We start from the raw sequence: 23,839 nt of genomic DNA on the forward strand, positions 1-23,839 counted from the left end.
GTATAAAGGGAGGACAGGAGGATGAATACAGGGCCATGGTGGAGGAGTTTGTCAAATGTTGCAAGCTGAATCATCTGCAGCTCAACATCAGTAAGACAAGGGAGATGGTGATGGACTTTAGGAAGACTAAACCTTCATTGCTGTCTGTCACTATTGATGGTGAGGACATGGATGTGGTGAGGGCCTACAAGCACCTGGGGGTGCACCTGGATGACAGACTTGAGTGGAGCACCAACACAGAGGCTGTGTACAAGAAGGGCCAGAGTGACTGTACTTCCTGAGGAGACTGAGGTCCTTTGGAGTACGCAGGCATCTCCTTCACATGTTCTACCAGTCTGTTGTCGCCAATACAATCTTGTATGCGGTGGTGTGCTGGGGCAATGGTATCAACATGGGTCAAACTGGACACACTGGAGGCTGTAGTAGAACAAAGAACCCTACGGAAAATCCTGGACAATATTTCTCGCCCTCTGCATGCCACCTTGGCTGAACAGAGGAGCACTTTTAAAAATAGACTAAAACAAAGAGCACTATATGAGGTCATTCTTACTTCGGCCATTAGGCTCTATGATGAGTTGACCTGTAGCCGGGGAAGTGATGATGCCCTCCTGTTAAGACTGTTTGTGATAGCTTACTTTTTTATTATTTCTTTCTTCTGTTCTAATATTTGTGTATCTGTGCACTTGTAATGCTGCTGTGACACTGTAATTTCATTTGAAACAGAAAACCTACAGCACAATACAGGCTCTTCGGCCCACAAAGCTGTGCCGAACATGTTCTTACCTTAGAACTGCCTAGGCTTACCCATAGCCCTCTATTTTTCTAAGTTCCATGTCCCTATCCAGGAACCTCTTAAAAAACCCTATCATTTCCTCCTCCACCACCGCCGCCGGCAGCCCATTCCACGCACCCACCACTCTGCCTTTTAAAAAAACAACAACTTACTCCTGACATCTCCTCTGTACCCACTTCCAGGCACCTTAAAACTATGCCCTCTTGTGCTAGCCACTTCAGCCCTGGGAAAAAGCCTCTGACTATCCACACGATCAATGCCTCTCATTATCTTCTACACCTCTATCAGGTCACTTCTCATCCTCCATCGTTCCAAGGAGAAAAGGCCAAGTTTACTCAACCTATTCTCATAGGTCATGCTCCCCAATCCAGGCAACAACCTTGTAAATCTCTTCTGCACCCTTTTTATGGTTTCCACGTCCTTCCTGTAGTGAGGCGACCAGAACTGAGCACGGTATTCTAAGTTGGGTTTGACCAGGGTCCTCTATAGCTGTTACCTCTCCATTACCTCTTGGCTCTTGAACTCAATCTCACGGTTGATAAAGGCCAGTACACTGTATGCCTTCTTAACCACACAGTCAGTCTACACAGCAGCATTGAGTGTCCTATGGACTCGGACCCCAAGATCCTTCTGATCCTCCACACTGCCAAGAGTCTTACCATTAATACGATATTCTGCCATCATATTTTACCTACCAAAATAAACCACCTCACACTTATCAGGGTTGAACTCCATCTGCCACTTCTCAGCCCAGTTTTGCATCCTATCAATGTCCCACTGTAGCCTCTGACAGCCCTCCACACGATCCACAACACCTCCAACCTTTGTGTCATCGGCAAATTTACTAACCCATCCCTCCACTTCTTCATCCAGGTCATTTATAAAAATCACAAAGAGTAGGGGTCCCAGAACAGATCCCTGAGGCACACCACTGGTCACTGGCCTCCATGTAGAATATGACTTGTCTACAACCACTCTTTGCCTTCTGTGGGCAAACCAGTTCTGGATCCACAAAGCAATGTCCCCTTGGATCCCATGCCTCCTTACTTTCTCAATAAGCCTTGCATGGGGTACCTAATGCCTTGTTAAAATCCATGAAGATCAATGAATTATCTGCCTTCTCACCCCCCCCCCCACCCCAGACCTGTTTGTTTTAAATTTCAAATAACCCCGACCTCTCAGGGCCTTTTCGGTGGTGTGCTTCTAAGAATTGTAATTCTGATTTTGAGATAATGCCTTTGTTTTGGATTGCCCAGCCCAAGGACTAGTTCTATTATACCTATTCCTCCGAACCATCTAAATCAGAGAGGACATATACCGGGGTTGTTGTAATGATGTTGAAATTTATCCCTTTCTTTCTAAAGTCCTGTTCTTACTCTGGTGAATCTGTACATAATCATGTTGAATGTCAATTATCTGTTCTGATTTTAAAAGCCTAAAATTAAATTGTACTGCAGATTATCTAAGGTTTGCCTTGGATTTATGTTTCCTGTCCTTTCTAAGTTTTCCCTTTCATCAGAAATTATCTACCTATCAACTGTTAGTGTAAGGTTAACAACTTAAAATTTTCTATCAGTGTATCAGTTCATTCAAAATTTTGAATCCCAGATCCTACTGGCTGTTGATGGAGCAGCAGTGCTTTTATAGGTGCTCCTACTCTTTTTAATTTACTGCTTCCAACTTGTTTTGAAAACTTACTTTTAAACGCAGTATTGCTTTATGATGAGTTGTGCTAAAGCTACTAAAAAAGAAGAGGACCCTCCGGTAACCTTTGGAATCTATTATGGTGACACTTCGGAAGCATAAAAATGAACTTTTGGAGGAGTTCCAGCAACTTATCGCTGAATTTAAACAGATGGATGAAAAATTGAGTTCTATTGAAAAAACTTCAAGTGAACACGATAAACGGATAAAAGAGAACGAAGACACTTTGACGACGTTCGACGTGAAGATTGACGACCTGGAACAGATCTGTGATAAACAGTTAAAGATTAGTGAAATATTAAGACAGAAGATTATCGACTTAGAAAATAGAAACAGAAGAAATAATTTACATATTCTGGGTTTTAAAGAGTCATTGGAAGACAATCAGCCTTCGGAATTTTTTGCAAACCTTTTGGCTAATTTACTTCCGAATATTTTAAAATCTCCACCTAAAATAGACTGAGCTTTTAATTTGTGAATCTTGTCGAAAAGGTATGATTGATTATGAAGACCAGAAGTTCAGAGTTGTGGAAGATTTTTCACCCGAGGTGTTGAATGAATGCTTCAAGTTTTAAAGAGTCATGTCTAAGCTGTATAATGAAGGTTTTAAACCCTCTCTTTGTTACCCCACTCGTCTTAGAATCATTTTGAGAAATGGCTGTCAGAGATGTTCTGTTTGACCGAAGAGGTGCAGGATTTCTTGAGTGCCGAATCAATTTCAGAAGTTTAACTGTTCAATAACTCTTTACACAAATTTATGTTGCGTCTGCCTGGATGGATCCTTTTTTTTAGAATCAGCAGTCTAACTGTTCATTACTTTCTTTAATGAACAATTGTTTTTTTTTTACTTTTGGTATACCTTCGTATCTAATTTTTTATTGTACTTTTATTTCCTTGTTTAGAAAATTAAGGATTTAATATTAATAAGTTTTCTTTAAATTAATACTTTCTAAATTAATATGTTTTGAACTTTTATATTTTTTTCTAATATTTTTATACTATAATTTTTATGAGGTTTTTTAAATATGTTTAATTTTGCTCTTTTTTGTTGTGTCTTGTTGGAACGCAGTTTTGCCTTGAAATATTTTTTTGGGAACTCAGCCAGTAGATTGTTTTGGGAGGGAATGGTAGGTTTAGCCGTCAACTGCCCTTTGGTCAATTTTATCTCTTTGGACGTGGGTGGGGGTGGTTTTCTTTTTTTCTATCAGCTGTTTGGCTCTCTTAGCTTCTTTTGTTGCTTGGTTACTTTTTCTTAAAGCTCATTGTTCGGAATTAATATATATTCCAGCGGTTTTTATTCAAACATCTCCTTTCAGCAATATTTAAAATGGACCATACTTAGTTTTAATGTAAAAGGATTAAACCATCCTGTGAAATGTAATAAGATATTTAATTATATTAAGAAATTGAATGTCTCAATTCTTTTTTTTACAAGAAACACATGTTCGCAAATGTGATAATTTACGTCTTTTCAGCTGTTGGAAGGGTTTGTCTTTCCATTCCTCCTTTCAGGTTAAGGCAAGAGGAGTTTTGATTCTTATAGACAATTCAGTTTCTTTCGTTCAACATAATGTAGTATCTCATACCAATGGGTGTTTTGTTATAGTCTCGAGGAAATTAGATAATAAATTAATGGTTTTTGCTAATTTGTATGCCCCGAATATAGATGATCCAGGCTTTTTTGAACGTTTTGTTTTGCTTTTACCAGATTTGATTTTCTTTGGTTTTAGGAGGAGACTTCAACTGTTCTTTAGATCCTATTTTAGATCGTTCTTCTAAACGATTGACTTATAGTAGATCTGCCTCCTTTATCCAGTCTTTTCTAAAGAAATGTGATATTGTTGATGTTTGGTGTTTTTTGCATCCAACAGATAAAGAGTACTCATTTTTTTCTCATGTTCATCATGTGTATTCCAGGATTGATTTTTTTTTGTTGATAACCAATTGATTCCATTAGTTCGATCCTGTGAATATAAAGAAATTGCTGTTTCAGATCATGCTCGTGTTTTTATCTTTAAATCTTCCAGGTATCTCCCAAATAAACAGATTCTGGCATTTTAATCCAACTTTGTTATCAGATAAAGATTTTTAAAAATTTTTGGAGAGACAAATTTTTTTTTTGAGGAGAATACACTAGAAGAGACTTCTAGTCTTATTTTATGGGATGCTTTTAAGGCTTATATTAGAGGTCAAATTATTTCTTTTACCGCAAGTGTTAAGAAAAAAGCTAATAAGGAGAGAATTGAATTAGCCAATCAGTTGAAACAATTAGACCAAAAATATGCTTAGATTAGATTAGATATGAGGACATGCAGTCCTCTTTTATTGTCATTTAGTAATGCATGCATTAGGAAATGATACAATGTTCCTCCAGAATGATATCACGGAAACACAAGACAGACCAAGACTAAAACTGACAAAACCACATAATTATAGCATATAGTTACAACAGTGCAAAGCAATACCATAATTTGATAAGAACAGACCATGGGCATGGTAAAAAAAAGTTTCAAAGTCTCTCGAAAGTCCCATCATCTGATGCAGACAGAGAAGGAAGAAAAACTCTCCCTGCCATGAGCTTCCAGTGCCGCAAACTTGCCGATGCAGCACCCTGGAAGCACCTGACCACAGCCAACTCTTGAGTCTGTCCGAAAACTTCGAGCTTCTGACCAGCCCTCCGACACCAAGCACCATCTCTGCCGAGTGCTTCAACCCCAGCCCCAACAACAGGCAATAGGCAAAGCCGAGGATCTGGGGCCTTCCCCTCCGGAGATTCTCGATCGCACAGTAGCAGCGGCAGCGAAGCGAGCATTTCAGAAGTTTCTCCAGGTGTTCCTCCATGCTTCTCACGTCTGCCTCCATCAAATCAGGATTGTGCATGGCAACCTACTTACAAATACGATATCATTTCGGAGCGGCTGCATGCACCGCGTCGTGCAGCCATCCTCTCCTCCCCTCCCCTCCTAGCTTTGGCTCCAGATCCTGTTTTATATAAAAGATGTGTTGAAATTAAAACCAAATACGATCTGCTCTTAACTTATCCAATTGAAATGCAACTTTTGAAAGATAAAAGTCATGGAGATAAAATGGGTAAACTATTAGCTAACCAATTAAAAATCTTTATAGTTAAATGTCAAATTAAAGAAATTTGTAAAGCTGGTGGTGGTAAAACATCTGAGCATTTAGAAATAAACGATGCTTTTAGAAAATTCTACTCTAAACTTTATAGTTCTGATCCTCCTAAAGTTAATACTCTAATGAATAATTTTTTAGATCGATTAAATATTCCTACACTTTCTGATAATATTCGAAAATTGTTGGATCAACCTATTTCCTATGAGGAAATTGCTGAAGTTGTTCACTCTTTGTACTGGGGAAGGCTCTGGGTCCTGATGGATTTTCTGGAGAGTTTTATAAGGCTTTTTCCTCTTATACCTCGTTTGTATTCAGGCCTTTCCGACTCTTTTAAATTAGGTGAGTTGCCACGATCTTTTTACGAAGCCTCTATTTTGCTTATTCTTAAGAAGAGTAAGGACCCAATCGAATGCTTTTCTTATAGACCTATTTCCTTACTTAATGTTGATACTAAAATTTTATCTAAACTTTTGGCTCGTAGGATTGAAAATATTTTGCCACCTATCATCTCTGATGATCAGACTGGATTTATCAAAAATCAATACTCCCACTTTAATATTCATCGTTTATTGAATGTTATTTTTTCCCCTTCTAAAGAAATTTCGGAATGTGTGATATCCTTAGATGCTGAGAAAGCCTTTGATCGGGTTGAATGGAATTATTTATTTAAAACTTTAGGAAGACCAGGGAGTTTTAAAGATAGAAATATAGGAGCATGATCTGAAACAGCAATCTCTTTATATTCACAGGAACGAACTGATGAAATCATTTGACTATCAATAAAAAAAAAATCAATCCTGGAATATGTATGATGAACACTGGGGGAAAAACGAATATTCTCTATCTAAAGGATATAAAAAAATGCCAATCATCAACAATACCACACTTCAATAAAAAGGATTGAATAAACAAAGCTGATTATTAAGAGACGCTAGTTTAGAAGACGATCGATCTAAAATTGGGTGTAGCCAACAGTTAAAATCTCCTCCCATCACCAAAGAAGAAAGATTCAGATCTGGTAAAAACGATAAAAAACGCTCAAAGAATCCTGAATCATCTACATTCGGGGCATACACATTGGCAAACACTATTAATTTATTATCTAGTTTTTCCGAAACTATAACAAAACGTCCATTACTATCAGACGCTACTTTATGATGGACAAAGGAAAGTGTACTATCTATAAAAATCGAAACTCCTCTAGATTTGGCCTGAAAAGAAGAGTGAAAACAAAGTCCATTCCAACGGCTAAAAAAACGTAGATTATCACATTTGCGTATATGAGTTTCTTGTAAGAATATAATAGGGACCTTAAATAGGCAAAAATCTTATTACGTTTAACAGGGTGTTTTAACTCTTTCATGTTAAAACTAAGTAAATTAATAGTTTGGTCCATTTTTAATATTATTTAAAGGAAGGGTTAAAATGTAAGTTTAAAAACCAAGCCATAAACCTTGAGAAATGGTAACCAAGCAACAAGTTGGCTAAAAGTTCGAAAACAGCTTCTGAGGAAAAAAAAACCATACCCCTGCCTACCTCCCAAAGAAAGAAAACGGACCAATAGAAAGTCGGCATCTAAAACTACGGACAACCCCCCCCCCCAAAAAAACCTGGTGGTCACTCCAATTAGTTTCAAGGTTATTTATATTCCAACCTAGACTAAACAATATCCAAGCAAAGATTCAATTCTCGTATATCAAAAATACAGTACTGGTTTCCCCCGCCATCCAAAGGTAGAGCGTTCCTATGAAACGGTTCGTAAGCCGGAATGTCATAAAGCGAAGAAGCGATTACCATTTATTTATATGGGAAAAATCTGTGAGCGTTCGCAGACCCAAAAATAACCTACCAAATCATGCCAAATACACATAAAACCTAAAATAACAGTAACATATAGTAAAAGGAGGAATGATATGATGAATACACAGCCTATATAAAGTAGAAATACTTTTCCACAATCATTGCCTGCACTGTTCTCCGTAGCGAAAATCTCACGCAAGTGCTCTCGGCAAAAACATGGCGCAAGCGCTCTCCAGTAATCTTTAAGCTATGAAGCTGCCAGATCATACCAAATAACATGTAAAAATACACAGCCGATATGAAGTAGAAATAATGTATGTACAGTGTAGTATCACTAACCGGAATTGGGAAAGCGCCGAGCACACTGATGATGGTGTGTTAGGCTGAGTTGTCGGAGGTTGGGGTGGTGCAGCGGCCCCCACCCTCCAGGCCACTGACCAATACATTGCCGCGAAGCATGCAGGGGTACAGCGGTGGCCGGGATGCACCCAGCACATCTTTAAGAAAAAAGCCGAAATAAGCAAGCTAATTAATTAGGTGCCACCCGGCACGTAAATGTCGGCCCAGATCAGAGGTGACGCAATCATCTCTGATCTGGGCGGACATTTACGTACCGGGCCGGCACCTAATTAATTAGCTTGTTTATTTCGGCTTTTTTCTTAAAGATGTGCTGGGTGCGTTCCGACTACCGCTGCATTCTCCACAGATCGGTATCTGTCCGCGGCCCGGGGTTTGGGATGGTGGAACACTGGGGTGTCATCTCGTCGTCTGTTTCCATGAGGGTAGGCAGGTCATCTTCTTCTATGTCTGCCTGCCTCGATGTCGAAGGTCAAGGTTCTTCGTCTGCTGTGGCTGGTGTGGAAGGCTTGCTTGACTGCTTAGCCTCATGCATTTTTAGATCATATAGTTCTTTGTAAGCACTCAAACCATCCTGCAAATATGCCCTAAACTGACGTACCCTTTCAAAATTAAAGTCGTACTTTATCATTGCAGTGAAAATCTGACGTAGTTGCCTCACGCTCAGTTCCTGGACAACTTCACTTTCAGTCCGTTCGCTACTGCATTCGGTTTTGATTGTTATCCTTTCCTCTTGCAATTGCATCAGCTCTTCATCTATCAGCTCTTGGGCATGAGATGCCAAAACCTCTTCAACATCATCTTCGTCATCTTCCACAAGCCAAACTCACTTTGTCCTTACTTCGTTCACCATGATCGAAACGCTTAATTATGTCTAGTTTTACGCTAAGTGTAACACCCTTACGAGCTGTTTCAGGCTTTTCCAATACCCTTAGAACTCATCTTGCTAACGGCTGCTCACAGGCATGTGCTTAAGCAATGCCGGCTAGAATACAGTTCCGGGGGAGGAGCGGCTGCTCAGGGCGTGCGCTACCTTTTTCTGCGCGCTGCTTTTTTTCATAACAGTGAAAGCACCTTCTGTTAGCAAAAACAGGTAACTAATGTAGGTCTTTCGTAATAGTGAGGTTTCGTAAAGCGAACGTTCGAAAAGCTGGGGACACCTATATTAAAAAATGCGAAAGGAAGTTAGTTGCAAAGCTTTACCAAAAGTAAAAGATACAATTATTCATACAGACAGACATTAAACATTTAATCTTATATCTTCATGGAAAAACAGACTAAGCAGTTAACCTTCAAATTTAAAAACTCCTTGTGCTTCAGCATTCAAACGAAACCATTCGAAGGATCTGTCTTGATCAGATTCCCAGTCAAACTGGGTAGCCAAGGGAGGGGTTAAAACCTTTGTTAAAAAAAATTCCAATAAAGCTTGTTTAAACTTAGCATGTTCCTGCATAACCTCAAGCGAATGATCTTCGAGAATCTTAATATTCCACCCTATAACTCCCTGGTCTTCCTGAAACCAACAGATTTTGGTGTTTTAATACAACTTTGTTATCTGATAAGGAATTCTTAAAATTTCTAGAGAAGCATATTATTTTGTTTTTTGAAGAGAATTAAAAGAAAGAGACTTCTAATCTTATTGTATGGGATACTTTCAAGGCCTATATTAGAGGACAAATTATTTCTTGTACTGCGAGTGTTAAGAATAAAGCTAATAAAGAAAGAATTGAATTAGCCAATCAATTGAAACAATTAGATCAAAAGTATGCTACAGCTCCAGATCCTGTTTTATATAAAAGACATGTTGAAGTTAAAACTAAATATGACCTTCTGTTAACGTGGACAATTGAAACTCAACTTCTTAAAGATAAAACTCAATTTTACATTCATGGAGATAAATCAGGAAAAGTATTGGCCAACCAATTAAAAACTTCTGTAGTTAAACGACAAATTAAAGAAATTTGCAAAACTAATGGTGATAGGACAACTGATTACTCTGAAATAAATGACACCTTTCGAGAATTCTATTCTAAACTTTATAGTTCTGATTACCCTAAAGATAATACTGTAAGAATAATTTTCTAGATCAATTAAGTGTCCCTGCACTTTCTGCAGAAAATTGCAAACAGATGGATCAACCCATTTCTTATGAGGAAAATTCCGAGGCTATACGTTCATTACACTTGGGGAAGGCTCCGGGTCCAGATTTTCTGGAGAATTTTTTAAGGCTTTTTCTTCATTAATTATACCGTAGTTACACTTAGTCTTTTTGGATTCTTTCAAATTGGGTAATTTGCCTCAGTCTTTTTCTGAAGCTTCTATTTTGCTTATCCTAAAAAAGAACAAGGACCCAGCTGAATGCTCTTCATATAGACCAATTTCATTACTCGATGTTGATACTAAAGTTCTGGCTCGTGGGATTGAAAATACTTTACTTTCTATTATCTCTGATGATCAGACTGGATTTATTAAAAACTGACATTCCCTTTTTAATATACACTGTGTGTTAAATGTTATTTACTCTCCTTCTCAGGAGATATCGAAATGTGTGATATCCTTAGATACTGAGAAGGCCTTTGATCGGGTTGAATGGAATTATTTATTTAAAACCTTCAAAAATTTTAATTTTGGACCAGATTTTATTCAATGGATTAAATTACTTTATTTACCTCCTTCTGCTCGGGTTCTTACTAATTTTAAAAATTCCAAACCATTTAAACTTCACCGCCGAACTAGACAAAGCTGTCCATTGGGTCCTTTGCTTTTTGATCTAGCTTCAGAACCCCTTGCCATTGCTTTTTGAGAACCTGATGATATTTGTGGTATTTTAAGGAGAGGTATCACCTACAAAATCTGATGATATATTGCTTTTTATCTTTAATGTTGAGACCTCGTTACCTTGCGTACTTTCTTTACTCTCCCGTTTTAGCCGGTTTTCAGGAAATAAATTGAACCTACATAAGAGTGAATTATTTCCTTTAAATAATTTGGTGTCAATTAATACTAATCTCCTTTTTAAAATTGTAAGGAATCAATTTACTTATTTGGGTGTAACAGTCACTAAGAATTACAAACACATGTTTAAAGAAAACTTTCTTACTTTATTGAACCATGTAAAAAAGATATTATTAAATTGGTCACCTCTTTCAATAAAGTTGATTGGACGAATTAATTCTATTAAAATGCATATTCTGCCTAAATTTATATATCTTTTGCAGGCTTTACCTGTTTTTATTCCTAAATCGTTTTTTGACTCTCTTGAATCTATTTTATCCTCCTATATATGTAAATATATAGCCTTCCCCGAGTGTCTTTTTAGGTTTTTGAAGATTAACTTTATTTAAACAAATAAATATCCTTGTTTAAATAAAGTTCATCTTCAAAAACCTAAAAAGTCTGGAGGTTTAGCCTTACCTAATTTTAGGTTATTACTGGGCAGTTAATATACGATATCTTATGTTTTGGCTATATTATATTAATTGTGTAGACTGTCCGGTATGGGTTTCTTTAGAAGCTAACTCTGTTAATAAGTTTTCTATTATTTCTCTTCTTGGATCCTCACTTCCTTTATTTGTAAGTAAACTAACTGATAATTTAATAGTTAAACATACTCTGAGGATCTGGATACAATTTAGAAGACTTTTTGGTTTATTGAGATTTTCACTTTCTAGTCCCATTATTCTAATTTTTTTAAACCCTTCATGATTGATTTAGTTTTTAAAGAATGGGACAGGTTGGGTATTAAATGTTTTTGGGATCTGTTTGTTGGAGGAAATCTTTTCTTGTTTGAGCAATTGTCAGCTAAATATAGCTTATCCAAAACTCACTGTTTTAGATATCTACAAATCAGAGACTTTCTAAGATCTCAATTATGTACATTTCCTATAAGCTCAGATAAAAACTTACTAGACGTAATTTTTAATTTGACACCTTTTCATAATGGTTCGATATCTAATATTTATGGTATGTTACTGGAGACGAAGAATATTCCTTTAGACAAAATCTCTGGGAACAAGATTTACAGACATCAATATCTGAGGAAACTTGGAATGAAATTTTTAAACTGGTTAATACTTCATCGCTATGTGCTCACCATTCCCTCATACAATTTAAGGTGGTACATAGAGTCCATATGACTGAAGATAAGCTATCTCATTTTTATTCGGATATATCTCCCTACTGTGACAGATGTAATAATGGAGAAGCTTCATTAGTTCATATGTTTTGGACTTGTCCATGTCTTGAAAAATATTGGAAGGAAGGTTTTCAAACTTTTTCTTTACTTTTCAAAGTCAATTTTAAGCCTAATCCTCTGATGGCCCTATTCGGTATTGTTGCAGGACAAGATATCAAGCTGAAGGCATCTGATTTACATATTTTGACCTTTAGCTCTCTTATAGCTGGGAGGGTGCTTTTGTTTAAATGGAAGGATGTTTCTCCTCCTATTCATGCTCAATGGTTATGCGACGTTACATCATGCTTAGATTTAGAGAAGATTTGTTGTTCAATTTCTGAATCTCGTCAAGACTTGCAAACATTGTGGGGACCCTTTCTGAATTATTTTCAAAACTTTCAAAACCCTCAATTCGTTGTTTAAATTCAGATGTTGGCTATTATTAATTTTTTTATTATACGAGAAGGTATTTTACCTTTTTTCTCAATAAACAGCTTTAGTCTTGGTAGGGGTTAGACTTTTTTTCTGTAGTAAATTAGTATATTTCAATATAACTATTGACTAACTTACATGGATACGGGGTAATGAGATTGTTGTTATGAATAGATATAATGTAATTGGTAGTTTTTTAAAATCTTTCTTTGACCTTTTATATACACTTCCTTGTACTCTGTATTCTTGTATGTAGAAACCAATAAACATATTGAAAAGAAAAAACTTCAGAAAAAATTTAACTTTGGGCCCGATTTTATTCAATGGATTAAATGACTTTACTTAACTCCCTCTGCTCAGGTTCTTACTAACTTTCAGTACTCTAAGCCATTTAAACTTTATCGTGGAACTAGGCAACGTTGTCCTTTGAGTCCTTTGCTTTTTGATTTGGTCTTAGAACCTTTAGCTATTGCTTTCTAGGAATCTAATGATATCACTGGTATTTTAAGGAGGGGTATTACCCACAAAGTTTCACTTTATGCTATGACCTTTTGCTCTACATTTCTAATGTGGAGTCTTCTTTACCTTATCTACTTTCTTTACTTTCCTGCTTTAGTCAGTTTTCTGGATATAAACTTAACTTTCATAAGAGTGAACTTTTTCCTTTGAATAGTTATTAGTTAATACTAATCTTTTAAAATTGTAAGAAATCAATTTACTTATTTGGGCGTAAAAATTACTGGGAATTATAAATTCCTTTTTAAAGAAAATTTTTTTACACTTCTGAATTATGTTATGAAGGCACTTTGAAATTGGTCACCCCTCTCTTTATCGTTGATTTGCTGAAATCAATTCCGTTAAAATGAATATTTTGCCTAAATTTTTATACTTATTTCAGGCCATACCTGTTTTCATTCCTAAATCCTTTTTTGATTCTTTGGATTCTATTGTATCTTCTTATATATGGAAAAATAAAATTTCTTGATTAAATAAAGTTCATCTTCAAAAAGCTAAAAAGAATGGAGGTTTAGCCTTGCCCAATTTTAGGTTTTATTACTGGGCAGTCAATATACAGAATCTTACGTTTTGGTTATATTAATCGAGAGGACTGTCCGGTCTGGGTTTCTTTAGAAGCTAACTCTGTTAATAAATTCTCTATCATTTCTCTTCTCAGATCCTCAATTCCTTTATCTTTAAGTAACTTAACTGATAATTTTGTAGTTAAAACACACTTTGAGGATTTGGGTTCAGTTTAGAAAATATTTTGGTTTATTGAGTTTTTCACTTTCTAGTCCCACTTTTTCTAACTTTTTTAAAGCCTTCTATATCTGATGTAGTTTTTAAAGAGTAGAATAGATTGGGTATTAAATGTTTTCGTGGTTTGTTTGTTGGAGGTAGTCTCTCTTCATTTGAACAACTGTCAGTTAAGTATTGCCGACCGAGAACTCACTTTTTCTGATATTTACAAATTAGAGACTTATTGCGTTCTCGAGTACATACATTTCCTAAAAGTCCAGATAAATAATTACATAATTAAATAATTTTAAATTTGAAAACCTTCCATAATGCATCTATATCTAATATTTATAGTATGTTGTTGGGAATGAGAAATGTAGATATAATTAATAATCTTTGGGAACAAGATTTACAGATTTCAATTTCTGAGGACACTTGGAATGAAATTTTTAAATTAGTTAATAACTCATCGTTATGTGCCCGTCATTCCCTTCTACAATTTAAAGTGGTTCATAGAGCCTTTATGTCTAAAGATAACCTGTCTCGTTTTTATTTGGATATATCTCCCTTTGTAATACATGTAATGATGGAGAAGCTTCACTAATCCGTATGTTTTGGACTTGTCCGAGTCTTGAAAAAATATTGGAAGGAAGTATTTCAAATTTTTTTGGTGCTTTTTAAAGTAAATTTTAAACCTAATCCTTTGACTGCCTTATTTGGTATTGTTGGAGGAAATGGTATTATTTTGGAGGCACATGATCTGCATATTTGGCCTTTATTTCTCTCATAGCCAGGAGGGCATTGTTGCTTAAGTGGAAGGATGCCACTCCGCCTACTCATACTCATTGGTTACATGATGTTATGTCTTGCTTAAATTTAGAGAAGGTTCGCTGTTCAATTTCTGAACCTAGACAAGATTTTTTAACCTTGTGGGGACCTTTTTTGAATTATTTTGAACATCTTTGATTTGCTATTAAGCACAGATGTTGGCTAATAATATGTTTTACTCTATGTTAAGGATTTCTTCCTTTTCTTTTTTTAACCTAACAGCTGCTTTTTTTCTGGTAGTGGGTTTAGATTTTTTGTATAATAAAATTATCTCTTTTCAATATTATGTTTAAATTTAATTTTATATGGATATGGGGTAATTACACTTTATCTGTGATTTCATTATATTGTAATCGATTTATATTATATATCCTACTGTACTCTATTCTTTTATGTAAGAAATTAATAAAAATATTGAAAAAGAAAGAAAATTTTGAATCCCATTGTCCTTTTGCATCATTGCTCTTTAGTATTGCTTTTGTAATATTGATGCATTTTAGTTAAAATTCTTCTGTTTTCCTTTAGTTCAGCTATTTATACAATGCATTAAGTTGCTCCAGTATGCTCCATAATGGGGTTTTATATATAACATTAATTTTGATACTTGCAACATTAAGTTATCAATCTGATTGATGCATAAGGTGACCAAAAGTTAGCTGAGATGGGAGTGAAGTCAAAGTGAAGTGGAAAAAAAATAAAAGTTATGATCAAAATGCAGAAGTGATTTTGATAATGGGTGAAAGATATTCATCAGATGGTTAATAAACATGGGAAGGAATCCAAGGCTTGTAGTAAGTGGGTTAATGTGTAGAGGGAAGCCATGACCAAAACTGTTTTGGTATTCAATTTACTGATAGGTTATCAAGAGAAGAGGCAAATAAAACATAAGTGAATGTTAGTGCACAACGGAGTCCTGAGTCTGAACATGCTGAAATATTAGAGAACAAGAAAAGGGAGGGTACTGTTGTTGAAATTGGGTATAGGACTAATAAAACTTGATTGAGTATCTCTACAAAAGTGAGAAAGGACCAGTATTGTAGAAGTAAAAATAAGTGGAGCAAGAACAGGTGAGTAATGGGTGGATTCAGGTGATGGGAGAGGTAGGCGGATGATACAAGAAGCTGAAAGGTGAAAAGTAGAAGTGACAATGAGCTGAAGAAGTTGGAATCTGATAGAAGAGGACAGTAGACCATGAAATAAAGGGAAGGAGGTGGAGAGAGGAACCAGCAGGAGCAATGTGTGAGTGATGGGCAGGTGGAGAGGGAGGGAGAGAAGAAAGGGTGCAATGGGGGCCAGTGAGATCAAACGAGGGGGAAGAGTGGAGGGGGGAGAGTGCTGAGTGGTAAATGGAAATTAGAATTTGATCATGCTGTCAGGTTGGAGATTACCAACGCAGAACATGAGATATTGACCTCTAATACGCGTATAGGCTCAGCTGAGCAACAAAGGAGACTATGGACAGACATGTTGGTGTGGGAATGGGAAGTGGAATTAAAATAGCTAAACACTGGGAGATCCCGGCTCTAGTGTGGACAGAGCAAAGATGCTTAATGAAGCAGTGTCCCAATATGGTGGAAACCACACTGGATGCAATAGAAGACACTGATGAATTTACATGTGAAAGTTTGCCTCATCTGGAAAGACAAATGTTCACTTTGCTGACTCGCTGAGTTCCTCCAGCTCCTTTGTGCATTGCTCTAGATCTCCAGCATTTCCTATGCCTTGTGTCTCATGGATTGTTGAATGTAGTCCTTTCTTGTTCTTAACAATAATTCATTTTTCCACTCTTCTGTAAGTGGAGATATTTGTATAAGTATTTGTCGGGAAAGGTGGGATGTGTAGAACCAGGATGGTTTATATCTGAACTGGAGGGAGACCAATATCCTTGTGGGAGGGGTTGCTAGTGTTACTCTGGGGGTTGGGGGGAGTAGGGTGGTTTAAACCAGAGTTGCAGAGAGATGGGAAACAGAGTGCTTGGGCACAGTGGAATGGTTATGGAAAAAAAAATGTTAAGCCTACATACGAAGACAGGAACAGAAAGGTTGAACATGGCGGGAATAATGCTGTGTCTATTTCAATGCAATGAGTATTGTAGGTAAGGCCAATGGGCTTAGAGCATGGATCAATACCTGAAATTACAATATTGTGGCCATTAATAAGACTTGGTTGCAGGAGGGTCAGGTCTGGCAACCCAGAGGGTCCATTGTTTTGACATGTTAGAGGGGGAGGGGTGACATTACTAGTCATGGAAAATGTCACAGTAGTGCTCAATCTGGACAGACAGGAGGACTCATCTGATGAAGCTATATAGGTGGGACTGAGGAACAGGAAAGGGATGACCGTGTTAATAGGATTATATTATAGACCTCCCAATAGTCAGTAGCATTTAGAGGAGCAAATTTGTAGTAAGATAGCAGACAATTGCAAGGAAAATAAGGTTGTGATAGTAGGAGATTTTAACTTTGCACACTGATTGTGACTTCCCAACTATAAAAGGACTGTTTGGGATAGAGTTTGTCAAATGTGTTCAGGGAGGTTTCCGTAATATATGAAGGTCCCAACAAGAGAGAGTGCAATACTGGATCTCCTATCAGGGAATGAGACAGGGCAAGTGACAAGTGTGTAAATTGGAATAATTTGGATCCAGTGATCATAATTCTATTAGTTTTAATGTAATTATGGAGAAGGATAGGACTGGTCTTGGCTTGGATTGAGGTTCTAAATTGGTGAAAGGCCAACTTTGATGGCATCAGATTTGATCTGGCAGGTGTGGATTGGGATAAATTGTTTTCTAGCAAAGAAATGCTTGGTAAGTGGGAGGCCTTCAAAAGGGAAATAATGAGAGTACAGAATTTGTATGTTCCTGTTGGAGTAAAAGGTAAAGCTAACAGGCTTGGGGATTCTGGGTTTTTGAGAGATTGTGGGAAGCTGGTCAAAAAGGTTCAGTTGATTGGTATTCAGGATGAGGTAGTAAACTGGATTCAGATTTGGCTTTGTGGGAGAGGTTGCAGACGGTTGCCTCTGACTGGAGGCCTGTGACTATTGGTATGCGGCAGGGATCGGTGGTGGGTCTGTTGTTGTTTGTCATCTATATTAATGATCTGGATAGTTACGTGGTTAACCAGATCAGCAAATTTACAGATGAGACTGTGATTGAGGCATAGTGGACAGTGAGGAAAGCTATCAAAGCTTGCAAAACAGGCTGAAAATAGCGGATGGAGCTTAATGCAGACAAGTGTGAGGTGTTGCACTTTGGGAGGACAAACCAGGATAGTCAACAGACAGGATCTCCCAGTTGCCACCCACCTCAACTCTGCTTCACACTCCTATTCGGATATGTCCATACATGGCCTCCTCTACTGCCATGATGAGGCTAAACTCAGATTGGAGGAGCAACACATTATATACCATCTAGGTAGTCTCCAGCCCCTTGGTATGAACAATGAATTCTCCAACTTCCGGTAATTCCCTCCCCCTCCCTTCCCCTATCCCTATTTCACTCTGCCCCCTCCCCCAGCTGCCTACTACCTCCCTCATGGTTCTGCCTCCTTCTACTACCCATTGTGCTTTCCCCTATTCCTTCTTCACTTTTCCTGCCTATCACTTCCCTACTTCCCCTCCCCCACCCCTTTATCTTTTCCCTTACTGGTTTTTCACCTGGAACCTTCCTGCCTTCTCCTTCCTACCCTCCCCCACCTTCCTTATAGGGCCTCTGCCCCTTCCCTCTTCAGTCCTGATGAAGAGTTCCAGCCCGAAACATTGACTGATCGTTTCCACGGATGCCGCCCGACCTGCTGAGTTCCTCCAGCGTGTTGTGAGTGTTGCTTTGACCCCAGCATCTGCAGAGTATTTTGTGATTACAAACCAGGATAGGACTTGCATAGTAAACAGTAGGGCATTGAGGAGTGTGGGAGAACAAAGGAACCTGGGAACACAGAGTCAAAGTTCCTTGAAAGTGGTATCAGAGGTAGTTAGAGTTACAAAGAGAGCTTTTGGCACATTGGCCTTCATAAATTAGAGTATTGAGTACAGGAGTTGAGATGATATGTTGAAGTTGTTAGTGCAGCCAAATTTGGAGTTTTGTGTAGCTCTGGTCATATACCTACAGGAAAGATATCAATAAGATTAAAAGCGTTCAGAGAAAACTTACAAGAATGTTGCTGGGACTTGTAAGGAAAGGTTGAATAGATTAGGATTTTATTTCCTGGAATTTAGGAGAATGATAGGAGGCTTGATAGTTGTATAAAATTATGAGGGGTATAGATAGGGTAAATGCAACCGGACTTTTGCCATTGAGGTTGGGTGAGACAAGAACTAGAGGTCATGGGTAAAGGGTAAAAGGTGAAATACCTGAGGGGAAACTTCACTCAGAGGGTGGTGCGAGTGTGGAACGATCCGACAGCAGAGGTGGTGGATGCGGGTTTGATTTCAACATTTAAGAGAATTTTTTTAGAAGTACATCGATGGGAAGGTAATGGAGGGCAATGATCCAGGTTCAGGTCGATGGGACTAGGCAGAATAAGTTTGGCAAGGACTAGGTGTGTTGTAGGGCCTGTTTCTGTGCTGTATTACTCTATGACTGATTTTTTTTACATATCGTCTTTGAGTTCAGATGAATGTTTTCTACCTGAAATGTGAACTGGCTGTTTCCCTCCATAGATGCTGCCTTATTCCTCCAACTCCTTTGTGTTCTTCCAGATTCCCAGTTTCTGGTGTCTCTTTGTCGTCTTATTCTCTTGGTTTAATATAAAGTAATATTGCTGCCTTTATTCTTGATCACTATTCAAGATTTTCTTAACAATGTATTTTTGATCCATTATTTGTTTTCTAATCGCTTTCATTTGCTGTTGGTTTTGTTATCTGTTTTGCTCATTTTTATTAGTTCCTTTGAATATTTTTGATATTATACTTGGTTTTCATTTATGTGAGTTGATTTAAATTTATTAATCATACTTTTCTGTTGACTTCAGTTTTGACCTAATTACTTTAACTAGAGTCTTTAATACTTAAACAGATAAATTGTTGTCTGTTGTTTACCTGATATCTTCGCAACTTTTCTTCTGTCTAATAAATTGTAGGATCTGTATTCAACTAAAAATTGTTCTGCTCCGTCTAACACCTTAGATTGAATAAAATATTCTTATTCAAATTATAAAACTGTAATTGTGTTGTTGTAGTTGCAACGTTTCTGCTCTAGTTTCACTTTCTTGCTTTGTTGGTCAGCAGTAGTAAAATATTGAAAACCACAGTACTACAAACTACAATGGCATAGATCAAGTAGACATTAATATCTTTTCCCCGGGACTGAAATGTCTAATACATTTAAGGCGTGGATGTAAGGCGAGGGGGATATGGATTGGATAATTTTATTTTTACTGAGTGGTGGCTGCGTGGAATGTGGTGCCAGTGGTGGTAGTGGAGGCAAGTGCAATAGAGGTGTTAAAGATAGGCACATAAGTATGCAGAAGTGGAAGGATATGAACATTGTGCAGGAAGAAATGATTAGTTTAGTTAAGTATTTAATGGCCAGTTCAACTACTTGGCGGAGCATCTTGGACTGCTGGGCTTATTTCTGTTCTATATACAAACTGAAACATAAATCAGAAATACATCAGAGTCTATTGCTGTTTTGTACTATTACTAAAATGAATGGAATACAAGTGAAGTGTTTGAACACTTTTTCACTGCAAGCAGAATGAAGTTGTTTAGATTTTTTTTTGTATGCGGAAGTCTGCTCGCCTAGTAGTTCAGTTTCTGGCTACTCTGCACAGCACAGAGTATTGTGACACAGATCAGAAAAGTTTCGGGTTCAAATTACCCCATCAGGTCTCTGCTAGAATGGTGATAGTGATGATGGTTTTGCTGATACTGGAAATGCATTTGCATCAATTTAGGAGAACATTTTACTGAGGGTCCTCATAATGATATTTGACTCCTGTTACAAAGTTGGAGCAATACTTCAATAAGTCATTTAAGAGAAAGGAAGATGAGCAGATCTTAAAGTTATCCGGAGATTTGGAAATTCCTAGTTTTTAAACCCTTTTAACATCCCTTTTAAATATATATAAATAGAAAGAATTCAATCTTGTAATAACATTTAAACGTTATAAGTAATGCATTCAAGAACGGTTCATCATTTTGTACGCACAGTTCAGGTACATCAACACTGTTATTATTATAAATAGCGTTCCATGTTTCTAGATATTTCATCTTTATTAGGAAAAATCTGTCGGCATTCTTGCTCTATAACCAACTACCATAGGGAATTCTGCTTTGAATTTCACTTAGTATGTGGTTTTGTTCATCATGAATAAGTACAGGATAAACAAGAAGATAATCAAACCTTATTCTATGCCAGGGCACACTATTTCTGATTGCTTAAGAATACATGACATGCACAATAATGCTGTTTTTATTTTTGGTCATTTGTTCAAAGGATCCAATAATGTAATCCAGATATTTGCTTCATACTAAATGTACTATAATAACTTTCATGCATCCTTCTCTTGTTACAGGTAGAGTCACACCTGAACAACTCAATTCGTTTGTGCAGTTATTCAAGAACAATGTGAAAGCTTTGGAAAATCACTGTGGGCTCTTGCAACTTACCATGGCAACAGTGCAGACTTTGGGACATGCTTCCTACTCAAAATGGGACAACTTTCTTGCTTTTGAAAGGCTGCTTTTGCAGGTTTGATTTTAACTATTTTCATTTTCTGTAGCATATTCAGATTGTCATTAAAAGGTATAATTTTTTAATCATTTTTTGGAATCTGGGCAATTGCAGTAGAGATGTGGACAAGCAATATAATTCCAAATCAGGATAAGGTATAACCTGACGAGGATCCAACAGATGTTGATGTGTACCTGCTGTCTTTGTCCTTGGTGGTAGGTGTTTTAGATTTAGGGGATGCTATCAAAGTACCCTAGACAGGAAACTGCACTGGTACACAGTGTAGATGCTGTTTGCAGATGGCAGAGGGAATGAATTTTCATGGTGGTTGATGGGGTGCCAGATAAATGAACGGCTTTGTCCTGGATGGTGTTAAGATTGTTCTGAGATTTGTTTGTGCTCCATTCATCCAGGCAAATAGAAAGTATTCCATGCATTTGCACCTTTTTCCTTGGCTGGTTAACAGGAAACTGTGGTCATAGATAGATCATTTTCTGTTGGCAAGATGTGGTAAGCTCAAATGTGGATTGGTGCTGAGGTTCTGCTTTTTACAATGCATAGAAATAACTGATGAAGAGACTGAAAGTTATGAAACTTACACAAAACTAGGAAGTGAACTATGAAGAGAACACAAGTTCACAAAGAACTATATTACAGGTACAGAAGGTAATTGAAAAGAGAACACAATGTTATTGTTCACTGATAAAATTGAATAAAAAATTAGGGTGGTTTTGCTTCAGTTGGAGTGCTTTGCTTACTATTGTTCAAAGAGCAAAGTTCAAACTAAATTTATTATCAAAGTACGTGTATGTCACCACATACAATGCTGAGATTCATTTTCTTGTGGGCATACTCAATAAATCTATAGAAGAATAACCATACCAGAATCAATGAAAGACTGCCCAACTTGTGCGTTCTACCAGAGTACAACAGACGACAAACTGCAAATGCGAAAAAGAAGAAATAATAAATAAATAAGCAATGAATTGCAAGAACGTGAGATGAAGAGTCTTGAAAGTAAGTCCATTTGTTGTGGGAACATTTCAATGATGAGGCAAGTGAAGTTTGGGGTGCCATGTAGACCTGAGACAGTATGAGGTCTTTATTTAGATCATCTGTGCCGTAATAGGGAGATTTTCAGTTTGCATAGGGAGAATATGTCAAGAGGAGTGTCCTCTTTTGTAAAATTTTCAGTTATTTACTTTTCTAAAGGTAAGCAGGACAATCCATCAGCATGATTAGTCATCCTCCAAATTCAATCTTGTAATTGTGTCCTTCAAGAAATAGAGCCCATCTCTGTATTCGTGCTGCTGCTGTTAGTGGAACACCTGTGGATTGAAAATGGACTCTAGTGTTTGATGATCAGTAATAAGGGTAAACTCTCTCTCATAACAGTACTGATTGAAATGCTATTACACCCCAAACAAGACTCAAGGTTTCTCTCTTGTCTATCAATCTGTGCATAATTTTTCTCTGTAGCGGTAAGGGAATGTGAAGCAAACGTTATGGGGCGTTCACTTCCATCACTCATGATGTGATATGTCTGAACCTATACCATAAGGTGAGGCATCACTGGCAAGCTTCACAGGACAGTGTGGCATCAAAGTTTTTGAGTAGTGTCTGATGTTGCCGTTTACCTCTTAGAAAGCTACTTCACACTGCTTTGTCCATTGCCATTCCTTCCTGATCTATAGTAATGAATTCAAGAGATGGAGCACAATAGCCAGATTTGGCAGAAACCTGTTATAGTAATTGAGAAATCCTAAAATGGATTGCAACTGTGACATGCCTTTTTGGCCTTGGGGCATCCGCTGCTGATTGAATTTTCTCAGCACATTTCTGCAATCATTGTGCACCAATTCTTGGTTTGAATAAATCATACTTGTTGCATTGTGATCTGAGCTTATAATCTTAGTTTATAACACTATCTTGAGATTTTGGAGATGTTTGTTGTCATCCTTGCTGCTAACAATTATGTCATCCAGCCTTCCATGCCTGGTCCATAGCTTTCTGCCAGAGTGGAGGTGCAAATGCTACTCCAAAGATAGGCCTGTTATACTGATAAAAACCCTTTGTGAGTGTTTATGGTGAAAAGCACTTTGGACTCTTCTTCCATCTCACTCTGTAGGTAGGCCTCTACTAAGTCCACATTGAAGAAGTGTTTCCCACCAGAAAAGCTTACAAAGATATCCTCTATCCTGGGTAGAGGGTACTGATCTAGTTTCAGTACTGGATTGATGGTGACCTGAAACTCACAACTGATTCTGACAGAGCCACTCTTCTTGGCTACTGGAACCACTGATGTTGCCCATGTGCTTCACTCAACCTTGGAAAGAATTTCTTCGGCATTCATGTGATCTAACTCATACAAGGGACTGTAAAGCATGGGTGTGGCATTTTCCTTCAGCACTATTTTATGTTTGAGTTTTCCAATGCCATTCTTGAACACTGTTGTGGAATCATGCAGTGCCACCTTTCTTAATTCACTTTCAGTTGATTCTTTTGCAAGGGATGTGGCATGCCAATGGTGGATGGGTCTCCAATCAATTTACAGTTGTCTCAGCCAAGCGTGGCCTCACAATGGTGGCCCTCCTGTTTTTTTTTTTAAACCTTATACAAGCTCAATGTGGCTTGTTGGTTGTTATATTTCACTGTTAGGAATGTCATTCCCACAGGAGTTAACTTTCTCCAGTATCAGTTCTTAGCT

The 23,839-nt window shown here is 37.4% G+C and overlaps 1 protein-coding gene across 1 annotated transcript in view; it reads left to right on the forward strand.

Moving 5' to 3' along the window:
- The window catches only part of scfd2 (sec1 family domain containing 2), a 302,066-nt gene that overhangs the window by 53,672 nt on the left and 224,555 nt on the right, over positions 1-23,839 (forward strand). The window contains exon 4 of the mRNA XM_072252713.1: positions 20,975-21,150. Within this exon, the coding sequence (XP_072108814.1) occupies positions 20,975-21,150 (176 nt within the window). The remainder of the gene's footprint in view (positions 1-20,974; positions 21,151-23,839) is intronic.

The sequence above is a fragment of the Mobula birostris genome, chromosome 3 (genome assembly GCF_030028105.1).
Source record: "Mobula birostris isolate sMobBir1 chromosome 3, sMobBir1.hap1, whole genome shotgun sequence".
In the NCBI taxonomy this organism is placed as follows: Eukaryota; Metazoa; Chordata; class Chondrichthyes; order Myliobatiformes; family Myliobatidae; genus Mobula; species Mobula birostris.